At 42.6% G+C, this 15971-nt stretch overlaps 1 protein-coding gene across 2 annotated transcripts in view; it reads right to left on the bottom strand.

Annotated features, from left to right (window-relative positions):
* Positions 1-10221, bottom strand: part of TP53BP2 (tumor protein p53 binding protein 2) — a 38861-nt gene extending 28640 nt beyond the window's left edge. The window contains exons 1-2 of one of the 2 annotated variants that reach the window (XM_008630407.2): positions 10080-10221; positions 3950-4097 (exon numbers count right to left, since the gene is read on the bottom strand). In XM_008630407.2, coding sequence (XP_008628629.1) covers positions 3950-4097 — 148 coding nt within the window. In that variant the 5' untranslated portion in view covers positions 10080-10221. Of the gene's footprint in view, positions 1-3949; positions 4098-9737; positions 9988-10079 lie in introns of those variants that run through there. The other variant, XM_017730165.1, reaches the window with a different exon arrangement.
* Between the last annotated feature and the right edge of the window lie 5750 nt (positions 10222-15971).

Below are 15971 nucleotides of genomic sequence, written 5' to 3'. Positions count from 1 at the left end.
ATTAAGTATAAATGTTTTCAGTTTCATTAAAAAAATGAGCTGCTAACATGTTTCCAGTATGTGAAAAGCTCTTTTCAACATAAAAGTGTTTCTTTAAATGAAAGTGCTGCAGCTGTGCTCAAGCAATCTAGGAAGGAAAATTTCTGGAGTCACTGTCAGAAGAGATTAGCTTTACAGAATAAGCAAGTAGGTCACTGTTACAGAAAAAGCAGTCTCTTGGCAGTTACTTGTCTAGACAGCAAAAAACACTCCTCATCAGCTAAACCTTAATTCAAGAAAAAAAAGGCAAAAACAAACAAACAAAAAAATCATCAGTACCACTGCCAGATTTTTGTCTTAAAGGGTATATAGCAGGCTTATGAGGCAGATTTCTAGCAGCTCAGCAATACCTCAGCTGAAACTCTATAATCAAGGGAGATGCCCTTTACAGGAGGATTCTGTCAATACCACTCATTGGCTTCAAAGGAAGGTCAAAGAGATTTTCAAATACCAAACAAATGTACATTTGAAAGCTCAAGAAGAATGGACAGTCATTTTCTTTTTTTTTTGCCCCCCACCTGTCTCATAAAGGAAAAAAAAAAAAAAAAAAAAAAGGGAGATCTTTATACACACACCCCTTTTGACTGCTTTCCACAGCAGGAAAGGTAGCTGCCTAGCAGAATTCTGACAATAATAGGAAGGTCAAAAAGCTTTGCCCTGATATTCACCAAATTTCATACAAAACTGGGAGCACAGGGAGAGTAGTAAACTTGCCTCCCTTCAGGGAACAGAGTGCCTCAAGCACACTTGCAGCAATCTTTCAAAGTAGGCTTAATAAGGTCTGACAATAGAAGCTAAAATTCCTGAGCAAGTGTCAGAAAAAGAAAGAAACAAGCTATGTAAAAAGGATCCCAATAACTGACGTCTTAGAAGTCATTTTCCAACACAAGTCTTTTGTTTCTACCCCCAGAGGTTAGCTGTTCTGCACCATGTTTGTTTTAAACCAGTTTCATTTGTTCAGTGTAATATGCAAACAAAGCAGAAGTCATGGCTAATCCTGGCAGAACAAGATAGAAAACTTTGCTGACATCTAAAATGAGATTAGCAAAATAAAGTATTTCTCTCCCCCGCTGCCTCCTCCCCTCACCAAAAAAAAAATCCAAAATATATGTGAAAACATATCTTGCAAATGCTCATTACTGGATGCTACACAGATGCTTAAGACATCTTTTATTCAAAGCAACATGCACAATCCAGTACTCAAGTCTTCCAATGTTATTGATTTGAGACAACTGCATTTTTTGTTAACAAGTACAATTGGGAACGGTATTTGAAACTTCAGTAAGGCAAACTGCCGAGCCCTGCCCTTGGGTCACAACAACCCCAAACAGTGCTACTGGCTGTGGGCAGAGTGGCTGGAAAGCTGCCCAGTGGAAAAGGACCTGGGGGTGCTGGTCAACAGCAGCTGAACATGAGCCAGCGTGTCCAAGCAGGCCAATGACATCCTGGCCTGCATCAGCAATAATGAGGCCAGCGGGAGCAGGACAGTGATTGTCCCCCTGTACTCAGCACTGGGGAGGCCACACCTCAAAGGCTGTGTCCAGCTCTGGGCCCCTCACTGCAAGACAGACACTGAGGGGCTGCAGCACGTCCAGAGAAGGGCAATGGAGCTGGAGAAAGGGCTGGAGCACAAGTCCTGTGAGGAGCTGTTGAGGGAGCTGGGAGTGTTTAGCCTGGAGCAAAGGAGGCTCAGGGGTGACCTTATCACTCTCTACAACTCCCTGAAAGGAGGGAGTAGCCAGGTGGGGGTTGGTCTTTTCTCCCAGGCAACCAGTGACACAAAAGGAAATGGCCTCAAACTGCACCAGGGGAGGTTCAGGTTGGACACCAGAAGAATTTCTTCACTGAAAGGTTGGTTCTTTGTCAAGGAGAAAAAGGAAGCTTATTTTGCCACTGCAGGTAAAAAAAAAAAAACAAAAAAAAAAAAAAACAACCCACACATTCTCACCTGGTCAGAGAACTACCAACACTTAGGACTTCAGAACCTCCACACAGGCTGCCCAGGGAGGTGGTGGAGTCACCAGCCCTGGAAATATTCAAGAAACTGGACATAGCACTTGGTGCCATGGTCTAGTTAGCATGGTGGTGTTCAGTCAAAGGTTGGGCTCAATGATCTTGTCAAGGTTTTCACTGTGAAAATGGAAGCAACTTTTTTTGTCCTATAACAGCTGTCCAAGCAGCATTAGATATCTGTTCTTGTGTGTCTCATGACGTCTTTGCAAAGACTAATCTCAGAAAAAGTTCTCTGCTTCGCTTCATGCTTCTGTATCCGATTTTCTTACATCTCCTTGACTAGCAGAGAGGCTGATAACTTGATCATATGAATAAAACACCACACACTATATGGTCCCACTCACACAAGAGTTCACTTTTCAGCTTAACAAGAACATTTGGACACTAAGTACTAACAGACTTCACTTGCCTCTTACTATAGGTGCTCTCCTTTGATTTCAGGACAATCTCACTGCCCTTTCCAGTGTTCTCTACATCACCATCTCAAAAGCCAAGCAAGAATCCAGGTTCAGGAAACAAGAGAGGAACTGCCCACTCTAGCACAGCTCCAACTTCAGTACCAAAGGAGAACCCTGTCCCTCACCAAAACCACTTGTGCTCTTTAACAGGGTGTGGGCACTAAGACTAACTATAAATTCAGTAGTTTTACCTAAACCTTTATTTTACTTGTCTTTCACTGTATACTTCAGTATTGTGTTGATTTAGACAAACATGTACAATTAAAATATATTCCTAGATCTCTTTCCATGATGAATTGGTGATTTTACTATCATTTATGAAGCAAAGCTTCTTTACCTCCTAAGGAAAAAAAAAAAAACTGTTCCATTTTTTAGACTTAGAAATATCAGAAACATTACATCTCTGTCAGAAGCAAGTAAATATCAAGAGATAACTCAGGTATCTCATACCATTAAACAAACATCCATCTCACCAAAGACTTCTTTGAACAGATGTGAGCCTGAGCTAACAGCAGAGGAAGAAATATAAGCCCTAATCATCTGATTCCTTTATAATCTTGTTGAAGCATCTCAAAAAAGTTGGCTCAGACATAATTATTTTTCATGACTTAAAATCCTGTCAGGGATTCATCTATCTTATGCCTGGGTGGCTACCAGTGCCTAATGACCACCATGGAGACAGGGGATAGTCCAGAGCCCTTTCCCATTTAAGCCATGAGACATTAGTAATATTTTAGGTTTTATTTGTTGACATATTCTCCAGTTCCAGTGGAGCATGGCAATTTAGGGAGATTTGAGCTCCCAAGATTAGAAGAACGTGGAAAAAGAAAAAAAGTTACAACAAGCCACATGCACAACCCCCTTTCCTACAGGCTTGGAAGGACAGTCAAAAGTAGCTTCTACATCCTCCCTGTCACCCACTTTCTTTAGAGCACTGCATATCAGGTAGCTCCCACTACTCCTGCTAACACACTCCTTCTCGTGCACACTTAATGCAGTTGGTAACACTGAAGGTGCCATCAGGAAAAGGAAGCTTTATTTTGCCACTGCAGGTGAAAATGGCTGTGGGGTTGAAAAAAAAAAAAAAAAAAATCATTCTCACCTGATCAGAGAACTACCAACACTTAGTACTTCAAAACCTCCACACAAGCTGCTGGAGAGGAGGAGGTAGAGGAAACAACTCTCTCACACCCATCAGAGACTCATGGGCTGCGCAGACAAGAACATCTGCATGCTTGAGTCCCCCTCCTTTGCTTAACTCAGTTTTGCATGTGTGAGCCTTCTTGCAGGTGTGTTATCACAGCCAGTCTGATGAAGAAGTCAATGAAATGGAAATGCAGAAACTCTCTGGGACAGCATCACATCTGTCAGGTCTCCATGTACTACCTTCTCAGGAGCAGAGAATGCCCAGGAATTCACCAGCTGCCAGCCTGACCTACCTGAGCCACACCACACCTCAGCCAGGTGGCACTCGCTCTCCCCAGGCTCCTTGCACAGCTCCACCACATCTCTGCAGGTTGTCTCGGGGGTGACTGGCACCTCAGTGAAGTGCTGCTCGTTGTTACTGAGGTACACGGTCAGAAACATCTGCAAAAGACAAAGGCAACAGCACATGGTTACTTTCCAACACAAAGGCAGACTGCACCTTGGAGTCACAACCTGCTCATTACATGCATTCTTTCCAACATAGATAACTTTTTATCAACTACAGTGGGTACAATTTTCAAAACAACCCCAAATTTCTTTAAGGTATAAGCCAGAGAGACACTACAGGAATAATCCCCTGCTCAACTAAATTACACTGCTGGAGGATTACTCGGTTTTAAATCTGGACCTGATGCTCCTTCCTTCTCTCTTCAGGTGATGTGTCAGAACTCCTCCCACCTTACTGTGTGTACATACACTGCAATCATTTTACACAGCAGGAGAAACAGTCATCCAGAGTTCAGCAGTAGTGAAAAACAATGGTAATTACATAGGGTATAAAAAAAAGACCAGAGCTTACTACATAGGCAGTCAAGTGGAAACAGTTTGCATTTCTGTAATGTATTTCATGGGAAGGGTCCTAGACACAAGTCAACTTGCTGTGCCCTTAGTCTTACAGCCTGAATACAAGGTCCCCCTTAAGCCCCATTCCCAGGAAACCAAGGATATTTTACTTGGCTTCCTCTTCACAGCTGGAGAAGGATCCTTGATCTTTGGTTTTTCTGTTTAAACACACCACACAGACAGATGTTGTTCTTGCTCACGTCTTTCCTGCCACAACTACTAAACGAGCACTCTAAAAAATTAGTTGCCATATTTGATAGAAAACGTTGATGATTACTCCCTCTAAGCACCATCTCACTACATGCTATTAATATTAAACTGCTATCAAAGTTTAGCTGCTAGCTAAAAATTAATGTCAATTCTCTTGAGGCCTATTCTCAACATCAGTCTCAACTGGCTGTTAGTCACACAGCTTCCATCAACACAAAAATCAGTCAAATATCTCCAGAAAGCAATTACTCCACTAAGCATTTCAAGCAACAGCAACTTACACAATTCAGGATTTTTCATACAGATGGAAAAGATGTTTTCTCAAGAAAAGACAAATCCTTGCCTGTCCTCATTTTTAGAGGATGAAAGGGGTATACATTCTTAGGCGTAACAGTTCAAAAGATCAAAAAGAAGGAAAAGGAGGCCAAATCAAACATGGGGAGAAAGGTGTCAATAACCTTCTAAATAAATTTAAATAATTTTTAAAACAACAAAACCATTACCACAAGCACTATTTCTGTGATTTTGTGTAAATACTATGGAATAAGAGATTTTTATGCAAAGTGAAATTTAGCCCCGTCTGTTTCACAGCTTTAGGAATCCTCTATTGGGGATTCTCACAGAATACAATCGTGCACATTCCTGATGTCTCCAAAGCCTTTCCAGGGCTCTTCTGAGTGCTAAGATCCCCTTCACCCCTATGTGAGAGGCTGCCTTTACTCTTTTAAAAACTTTGACAAAAGCACTCCAGACTCTGCAGGTCTTGTTACACAGAGTGCAAGTATTTGGCCCACTTGTGGCAGTATAAACACTTGCAAACAGTTTTTTGAGCCCTGGCCCTGCATCAAGAGCACAGAATTTCTGACCTCTGGTTTTGCCCAGCTCCCCAAGACAAGGGCTTCTGATAAATTCCTGAACACCTTCTACAAATATTCACAGAGAGGAAGAAGCCTGCTGAAAACACGCTCAAAACTGCCTGATGGCTACATTGCCCCAACCAATTCCTTGTCACTTTATGGGAGGGCAAAAAGCCACAAAAAATCAACAAGAAAACCAAACAAAAAAGCCAAACTTGGAGCTTATAAGGAGGCAAACTAGGAGAATGTGAAGGTAGGTAGGATCAGTTTACCACACACTTATTAAATAGTGAAGATGGGCACAACTGTTCTGCTGTCTACAGCATAAGGAGGTATTGAGCTAAATTATGACACAAAGCTTTCCAAGCAGGAACTCTGACACTTGGCTTTAAACTTTTGCCACAGAACGTGCCACCTTTCAGATGCAGTGTCTCTGACTCCCCTAGAGGAGTTTGGCAGTGAAGGATGTCAGGTGCAGCCAGGTAAGACTATCTCTTAATCACAATTACTGGGGCAGAAGAGTATAAAATGCAAAAGAAGCTCCCCAATAGCTTTAGAGGAGGGTTATACAGGTGTGTAAAACACATCAACCCTTCACAAACAATGCTGTACTACCTTGTATTCGAACATCACCAAATCACACAGGCTGTGTGTCTGCAATAACGTGTTAATTTAAAAGATGAGCTCACAGATGGGAATTAAGAGAAAATTATAAAAACCATGGCATTACACACAAAGCAGACCTAATTTGACCCTAGCACGGCTGTTCACCCTTCAGTGTGCCTGTCTATATCCAGTGGTTAATCCTTAGGATTTAGCAATACAGACAACTACACAGGAAGGATCACGAGTTGCCATTTCTATCCACAATGCTCAGGATAATTACTAATACATTAAGCCAAGAGCACTCAAACCTGCTGTGTGGGGGCCATTTCTGGGAGTTGGGAGTGTCTGCCTTACCTCTATCCCACATATTCTAGGAACTAAGGAAAGAAAAACCAACCAAACTGCAAATTCCATAAAAACATACCTCAAAGTCCTTAGAATCTAAAGCAACTAAAATGTTATGATACTGATGTTATCTCATCCTGCTTCCCTTTAGCTCCAGGGACAATGCTGAGATGATCAAGTTCTCTAAGTTGTTGTGCTCTGCTCTTGCTGAATGGGCAGTCACATTTATCACCACTGCCTACTCACCTGCAAGGCCTCCTGAGGTACCCTGCTTCCCACCTGGACACACTGGAGCCTAGGGCAAGCTCCAACCAGAGAGTATCCATCACAGAGATGTCTCTTCCCAGACAGGAGTGGGAAAAGTAAAGAAACTGATGTGAACCAAAAGCCTACTGTGGCTTCTTGGTGCTGCTTGTCACCCTTGGTGGCTGCTGTGGCTTGCACCACCTTGCACTGGGATCCCAAGGACTCGTGCTTCCCCTGGGAATGGTTCAAAATTCATTAACCACCCTACCAGTTAGTTTATATCTCTGTTTTATTGCTGTGTGGCAACAAGAAACAAAAGAAAAGAGTACTCTCATGACACCTTGTTCAGAAGCTGGAATCTTACACCCAGTTAGAGAACAAACCAGTCACTTGCTCCTCCCTGAAATCGAAGATGATAAAACAGCTGTATACAAACATCCAGCAATTTCAAAGGGAAAAAACAAAAAACCAATATGCAAAAATTCAGTTTCAAACTAGGCATAAATGAAGGACTTGATTTAAAAAACGAAAGGAAGACATCCCAGTCAGACCTTGTACTTTGTTCAAAGATGTCATGAAAGCAAATACTAAAATATCTGACAGTTCCGTATAGCCTTGGATCAGGGTTTTTTCCCCTAGACTTTCAAAGATTGAGTTTTAGGAATGCCCAGCATACAGACCAAGCATTTTCTGAACAGGACTCAGATCCCTAAGTAAGGTCTAAACTAAAAGATTTCCCTTCCTTTTCCCAGCCCAGAGACATGCTCACTTAAAGGTACTGAAAAGCTTTAAAATATAAAAGCACTGCAGTACTTTGGCATACTTGGGAGAAAACAGGGGTGTTGTGTAGCTACTGAAGCAGTTCCTTTTAAAATCACATCAGAGATTTCAGCTGACTCTGCTCCAGCTTAGAAAATAGAAGTTTGCAGTTATGGAGCCACCAAATGAGGCAGTTCGATCGGCTGCACCAAGGACATCAGAGAGAAGACCAAGGTCACACGAGCTAAAGCAAGGGAGAGTTTTTGCAAGGAATGACTGCACTGTTTGACTTACAAACAACTGGATGGCAAAGCAGAGTACTGAACATAAAGGACTTCGTGTCTCCAAAAAGCCTGCCACTTATGACAGAAAAATAAATAAATCCAAATTGGTGTGAAATACAACTTTGAGTCCTCCCAGCATGAAATACATCATCTTGTTTCAACTCCTATTATTTATGAATGAACTCCAACTACAGCCACTAAGTTGGGATTGTAACACACCCAGGAACAGGAAGGGAACACAGTAAGAAAAGCAACCAAACAGGAAGTCATCAATTAAAGCAAATCACAGGCCATTTTATAATCCTCCATCTCTCTTCTGCACATCATCCCAAACAGCCTTACATTTGCCTGCAGATCTGACCCACTCATTGCTGAGCTCATCAATGGGATCATTTCATACAATTATACCAATATTAAATATAACAGGGCTCAACATCTGCAAATACATTGTCAACTGAAAGTAAAATATTTAAGAATGGCTAGCCCTACTAAAGTGCTAGGCTATAACCACACTATGTTTTGGGTCCTGCTTTGTTGCCATACAAAACAAAAACTAAAAACAAAATTTTAAAAACCAAAAGCATGCCAAATCCACAAGAAATAGCTTCCAAACACATTTGGAGCGCTAACCTGAGCAAACACACGCCTCATAATTGATATCCATCCAGTAAGATATCATTTCATATCAAAGGCCTTGTATCACTCTTCTCCTTAGATCAGAAGGCCTCAATTATTGATTAATGGGGGGAAAATAGAAATGCAATTTATTTTTCAGCTTTGATGGTGCTTCTGCAAGGATCAGACTTCTCTTACTCCTTAGTTATTATAAAGCTGATGTCACACATCTCAGGTATTAAAAGGGTGTTAAATCGGACACTTTCTAACTAATACACTAATTGCATTCAAGTATTCAGGATTCAAATATTCAGAAGAACACTATGGTAAGGGGCATGATGTAAATTAAAATACACTTAATTCCTGAAACTACCTGAGCTAAAAGAGACACATTTTCCCCCTCCCCACACTTCTAGGGAAGAATCTAATTCAGATCATAAAATGTCAGCAATGGACAACAACCAGCAAAACTCAGTCTCTTATAAAATATAATCAAGAAGAGAATATATTTTAAGAAAAACAACTTAACCCTGGTTTTCACTATTGTCTGAATTCCTAACTTTATGGAGGCTTCCTGCACAGCAGGCACTATACAATACAAACCACGGCATCTATTCACACAGTATTCTTCAGCTTCAAAGCCCTTTATGACCAGGAAATCATGACACAAGCAAGCAGTTTCCTATTTTACAGGCAGGGAAACTGAGGCATACAAGAAGGCAAAACCAGAGACAATCCCATTATATTTGACAGCCAAACAAGCACACTGCCTCTGGAAAACATGATTCATTTTGCTGCCTTGCATTAGAGCTAGTAACATAATTCTGTACCACATTCTGTATTAGCTGCATTTTAGACTGAAACCTAATCCCTTCAAGCACTCATTACCTGTGTTGAAGGTTTTTATATTTGCATAACACAGCTAAGTAATGGTCTTAGCTTGTATAACAAATTTTCTTAGCTCTCATTTTTAAGGAGGCATTGAAAGTCGCTCTTTACATCTTTTCAAACCTAAATAGTTTCTATGAATTTACATCCTGAACTAAAAAGTCATCTTAGAAGCTAGTTTCAGTTAACTGAAAAACTAGCAGCATAGAAATATTAGAATTAATAGATTAACTATCACACTTCAAGTACAGGTGACAGAAATGACAAATAACTGTTTTCACCCACAGTTTAAACTACTACTAAGTCTTCCCTAATAAATACAAAACCCCTCCATACAAAGAGTTTTAAATTTAAGTCTTGCATCTTACCTAGCAGGAACAATGATGCTGCACCTTTCCAGATGGCTACAAAGAAATCAGTGGCTAAAACATATTTTTGCTGACTTGATGCAACTTTCTAAACAACAGAAGACAGCCTGCACAACAGCACATTTTCCCGTTCTGATAAGCAGCAGTCAGAGCTGGTGCACAGTTACAGCTCTCCATTCAGTGCAAAGTGTACCACAACAATAGAGTAATTCAGTGATTCTTCTGCATGAAGTTCCCCAGAACCTGAAAACAGTCCTTCAGCAGGCAACATCCTCACTTATTGTGCCTAAAGATTAAGGTAAGCAAAAGATTAAGGTAAGCAAAAGATAATAATAGACTTACTAGAAGACAGGCACACAGGATGACTGCTATCCTTGATCCTTTTCATATTCCACTGCTCAATAAAGGTTCAACAGAAATGCAGAGTAAAGTTTAGTATTTGCCTCCAGCCACACCCAAACGCATGGAGCTCAGCTCTTGCCATCTCACCCTCCGCACACACTACTCAGCTTATTTTGCACTGGCTTTGGGCCATAAATATGAGAAAGGAAGTTATGATGCAAGGTAGGTGGAGTACAGTAGGAAGCACCATGGAATTGTTCAGATTATTCCCAGTCTGTATAAAGCACAGCCCTTTTCCCTTTCAATTGTATCACAGCAGAAAACAAGACTGAGCCTTTACTCTCAATAGCACGGTAGTTTCTACTTGTACAGATTATTTTAACGATAAGTTTGTCATGCATTTGTACTTTATCTTTAGTAAAAATGTCAATTTTTTCCAGAACTTAAAATACAATGTACATCTAAATGCACGTTGAGGAAGGGATGGGGAAAATGAGCTGAAAGCAGCAAAGAGGAAGATTCCCCCCTCCTTTTTTTTCCTCCGTCTTATCCTTACTGTAGAGAGAACAGAAAGAAAGCCATCTGCTTATAGTATATGCTAGTTCATCTGGGCAAAGGCTACAGCACAACTGCCACATTACATCTCACTATCAGGCATCTGAATCATCATCATGATGGGAATCTGAAGAGCTGCAAGGGAAGCAGCCTGAGTTCTAGCCAAGTATTGTGACTGTCTGAAATTAATGGATGGAGGTTTGCTCTCATTCTACTTCATGGACTGCAACCTCAACAACAGAACTCAGCACTGCAGTTCAGATTTAATAACAAGGAATATGCAATTACAATCTTCCTGACAAATCTTGTAGAAGATCATTATCCTAGATTAGCAATTTTGATTTTGTGAAGTCTATCAGGCATAGCTCAGGACCGGCAAACACAGAATTCCTGACCTACGTTCCCCCTTCTTTCAGCAGAGCATTATGCACACAGTCTTTAAGAGAGCTTTCCAAACAAAGACTTTTACTTTGAACCCAAGCTACGTTTTCCAACTTGACATTTTTCTTCAGGCATTTTCATACACAAGAAAGCAGAAGTCCTCCCACAAGCCAGACACCAGAAAGGTCTATGCAAATAAAGCTCACTATTTTGGATGAACACTCAGCACAGGAGCAACGTAACTCCCCGCTCCTTGGCTGAGCTACCACATATCACACAAGGCAAGAAAATCTCAAACAAAGGTGGTTTTTAAAGCCACCTATACTTTTGCACTGCAAGTATCTATTGCAACATCAGCATTTAGTAGGAAAAAAAAAGATCTTAAAGTTTGTAGTGGGTTGACCCTGGCTGGATGCCAGTGATCCACCAAAGCCTATCACTCCCCTCTGCAACTGGATGGGGGAGACAAAATACAATGAAGGATTCATATGTTGAGATAAAAAGCCAGAGATCACTCCCCAAATAATGTCACAGGCAAAACAGACTCAAATTAGAGATATTAATTGGATTTCCGACTAAAAAAACCACAGCAGGATGATGAGACGTACAGTAAGACCCTTCTCCCACCCTTCCAGCTCTAGCTCTTCCCCCGCAGTGGTGCAGGGAGATGGGAATGGGGATTGTCAGCTCATCACATGTTGTTCCTGCTGCTGCTCAGGGAGAGGAGTCCTTCCCCTGTTCCAGCGTGGGCCCCTCCCACAGGATACAGATCTCCATGAACTTCTCCAGTATGAGTCCACCCCAGGGGCAACAGTTCTCCACAAACTGCTGCACCGTAGGTCATCCTTCCGCAGGGTGCGGTGCTTCACGCACAGCCTGCTCCAGCGTGGGTCCCCACAGGGATACAGCTCCTCCTAGGAAGCCTGCATGGGCTCCTCTTTCCACAGGTCTGCAGGTACCTTCCAGGAGCCTGTTCCAGCATGGGCCTCCCACGGGTTCAGAGCCCCAGCCTCTCAGGCACCCCCTGCTCCAGTGTGGGTCTCCTCCAGGGACTGCAGGTGGATCTCTGCATCCCCATGGACCTCCAAGAGCTGCAGGGGCACAGTTGCCTCCCCACAGTCTTCATCACAGGCTGCCTGAGAACCTCACTTCCACTGCCTGGAGCACCTCCTTTCCCTCCTTCTGCACTGACCTTGGTGTTTGCAGCACTGTTCCTCTCACATATTCTCACTCTGCTCTTCTCCAGCCATAATTACATCTGCACAGTACCTTTTTCTTTTCTTCTTCCTAAACATGTTATCCCAGAGGTGCTGCCACCATTTCTGACTGGTCCAGCCTTGGCCAGTGGCAGGTCCATCTTGGAGTCAGCTGGAATTGGCTCTGCTGGATGTGGAGGAAGCTTCTGGCAGTTTCTTACAGAAGCTACCTGTATAGCACCCTCCCCCTGCCCAAAACCTGGCCAAACAAACCCAATACAAGAATAAAAACCAAACAAACCAGCCTGTAAGATATATAAAATACATTGCTTTCAGTAACATGTAGGAAAGCACCGCCTTTTACTGAGCACCCACATTTGCCAACACATCATCTATAGCTCGTTCTGCTCAGACCTGAATCCACACTTGGATTTGCATCAATGTAGTTAAACAACTGCAGAAATTCAGAGTAAACAAACCCTGAATATATTCTTCGTATTATACCACACAGCAGCATGTTCACAGATCCCTTACCACTGCCATCTGTGTAGCTCCTCTCCTACAACATATTCCCTTCCACCCCAAAATTTTTTTTTTTCCCTTTCTCCCCAGATCCTTCCTTGTGGCCCCTGCAGACTGCTTTTGCACTATTGGACACTTTACCATAAACTCCTGCAAGCTGACTGTCAGAAAAGCAAGCCTACACATGGTGTTTGGGCTTGTACTGTTGGTGTCCTACTTGCAGCTTGCTCCTCCTCCACCTGGAGCCAGCAAAGGAGAACTGGATGTTGGGAGGCTTGCCCCTTCAGGCAGACTCTGCCTCATCTTCTGCATTCAGCACCAAGTTATAAACATTTCATACACAAGGAGAACAAAATTAATGTAATTTTCAGGCAGATAAAAAAATTATACCATGTAATTCTTACAAGAGATACCTACTACGGGAAAGAGGAACAGTCCAACTCATACAACCTAATCACAGGGGGTTCCAGTTGCTCCTCCCATTCTTCAGTGTCACGACACAGGCTGTTCCTAATGAGCCTAAAGCCAAGGCAACATCCGAGCATAACGAGTGGGGTTATGAACTCAAGCTTAAGCCTGAATCATCTCAGTTTTCTGTACTTGCATCAAACCCAGAGGAAGTCCTTGTACAAGAAAAAAAAAGTAGTAATAACTACATAAAGGAAAATAAAAAAGAAAGTAAGCTGCTCTTGCTGCTCTAGAGCTTTGCATCCCTCCCACTGGGAACATGGTTCTCTCAGCCTCATACACGGCCAGAGGCCAAACAAGGGCCACATTAAGTGTTCCCTGTTGGGACTTGAGAGAATTACACATCTCAATATAGTCCCTTAAAATGCAGGTACTTTCTCGCAATGAAAAGAAAACCCAGAATTTTTCCTGGTAATAGAAAAAGATTTTGTACAACACAAGACTCATTCTGGAGAAAAGCAAAAATAGATGTGCATCAGGGATGAAAGCGTATTTAACACCACCTACACCTAAACAACACAGGCTATCACAGTATCTGGCACCTGTCCCACCCACACCACACCTCCCACTGCCTAAGACACCAATTCTTTCTGGGTTTAAAAACACTCCTTTTCTGCTTTTCCAGCCAATGCGTAATAATCTCACCAATAAAAAGACGATCGACTTTCACACCAGGAAGCAACTCCACCTCAGCCCACCAGAATACGCATGGCAAAGCCACATTTATCATACAGCAAGTGCCTACCCATAAATCAAGCACGTTTATGACTTAAATTCTATTTACTGATACCAGGAGGCTGGGCTGGTGGGAGCACCCATGAGGGAGGCAGGGTATGGAAGCAGAAGAGAGGAATTTCTTTTTTTGAGTCAATGTATCTAAAACAGTTGTGGTATAACAGCAACACAAAACAAATCATGTAGCAAGTCATTAAAAAATGAAGCACAGAACACTCATCTACTCCAAACCCAGCAACTTCACAGAGCTCTGTGCCAAGCACTTTTGAAAATACATTGTATTAGTCACTCCTCTAGGAAAACAGCTGTCAAAACCTGTGTCCTACCTCCATAAAACAGATCAATGTCCAAACCAAAACACTCATGACACACACAGGTAGGTCAGAGGACACACCATTTCTGGCGTCTGAAACAATGACATGTTTAACCACACAGGTTAATTCCAGTGTGGGAAAAGTCATAGGACACACTGGGCTGTTGTGTGAGGCAGGCTGACCAGTCTGGTACCCTAAAAGACATTACTACAATGGGAGATTCAGAGGCACATTAGCACACCACAGGCTGGGTTGACATCTCCTTTGTGCTGCAATTCCAGAACGTGCTATTCAGCCATCTACCTTCAGGACAAGCAAAAACCAAACCAAACCAACCCAAACTGGGAATTTCAGACCACACAGCACAACAGCATGCCTGTTTACTGCTTTCAAAGGTCCCTCTGCCTTCCTACTTATTTGCTGTTACAAGGTAGAGGCTTCCTTTATTACACCTTCTAAATACCACCAGAGTAAATTCTACGTTTTTGTTAGTCCAACTTAATCCTCGCAGTGCATGAGAATACACAAAGATGGTGGAGAAATTCCCCTGTATTACCAGCTCTCAAGGGAGTGTAGAAAGAGGATAAGGTATCATCTGACTGCTCCAACTCAGCCAACCTAAATGGTGAGTTGAGGCACACCATGATCTTCCCAAATCCAGCTGTTATTTCTGATTGCACAGCCACATGGCAAATCACTTCCACCATGTAAGTCTTTTAGTTCCTTTTTGCCTTTAGTGCAGGCAGCATTTCCTACAAACCATCACTCAAATCCTTCCTAAATTCAAGGGGAAGTGACAAAAGACACGTGGCTTTGGGTGTGGATAGAAACCCAAGGAACAAGACCATCCATTTGAGCAGCATCCTACTATTAAATTAATTAGGTGTAGTGTCACACCACACCTTTGCAGAAGGGCAGCTCTTCCCAATTCACCACCAGCTCTGGGTGGGTACACACTCCTGTTGCATGGAATGACCTTCATCTGTCACATCCAGGTGACTGCCAGGACACACAGCACTGCAGGCAATCAACACAGCCACCAGCCATGCCAAAGACTGCCAGCATGAAATGCCTGGGCTTGGTGATCACACCTATTTGACAACAGCTGATATTATTATTCAAAGCCACAAAGGAGGGGTTTTGTCCTACCACTTTTGGGCTGCAAACACACAGGAAGTCATTAGTAACTAAAGCAGCACCCACTCAGTTGGCACAGAGGACACATTGAGCATTTGCAACAAAACAGATGGATCTCTTTTGTTACTTTGCAGGTTAAAAGGGATCAATGGGGCTAGTCCAACACTCGAAGTGATGGATGGCCAGATGTTCTTAGCTGACCACAGCGTATTAATGGAATGTGTAAAACTACAGCAGAACTGGGAAGGAGAAATCCTGCCCCTTCAGTCAGCCCATTAGCCCAAGCACCCAGCTTGATCCAACCTTTGCTCCTGTGATGTGGAGCTCTACACACTTTAACTTGTATCACAAACATTCAGGCATTCTACCAGACGCTGCAGAAGGCTGGCAGATTGTAGAGCTGATCACTGTCTGACAGGTTTTTTTTAAGTGCTGCTCACTCCCCACTGCTCGTTCCAGGCAATACCAGGCTCTCTGCAGACACACCAGCTGAGAAGTGAGAGGAGAACAGTTGAGCAGGGCAAGGCAGCAGAGCTTGCTGAGTGACTTTTGGCTTTACAAGTTGTCACCAAAGTCATGACAGT

Source organism: Corvus brachyrhynchos, unplaced genomic scaffold (assembly GCF_000691975.1).
Source record: "Corvus brachyrhynchos isolate BGI_N302 unplaced genomic scaffold, ASM69197v1 scaffold101, whole genome shotgun sequence".
NCBI classification, from domain to species: domain Eukaryota; kingdom Metazoa; phylum Chordata; class Aves; order Passeriformes; family Corvidae; genus Corvus; species Corvus brachyrhynchos.
Note: the sequence above shows the minus strand (reverse complement) of the source record. Positions and strands in the feature narration are given on the sequence as shown.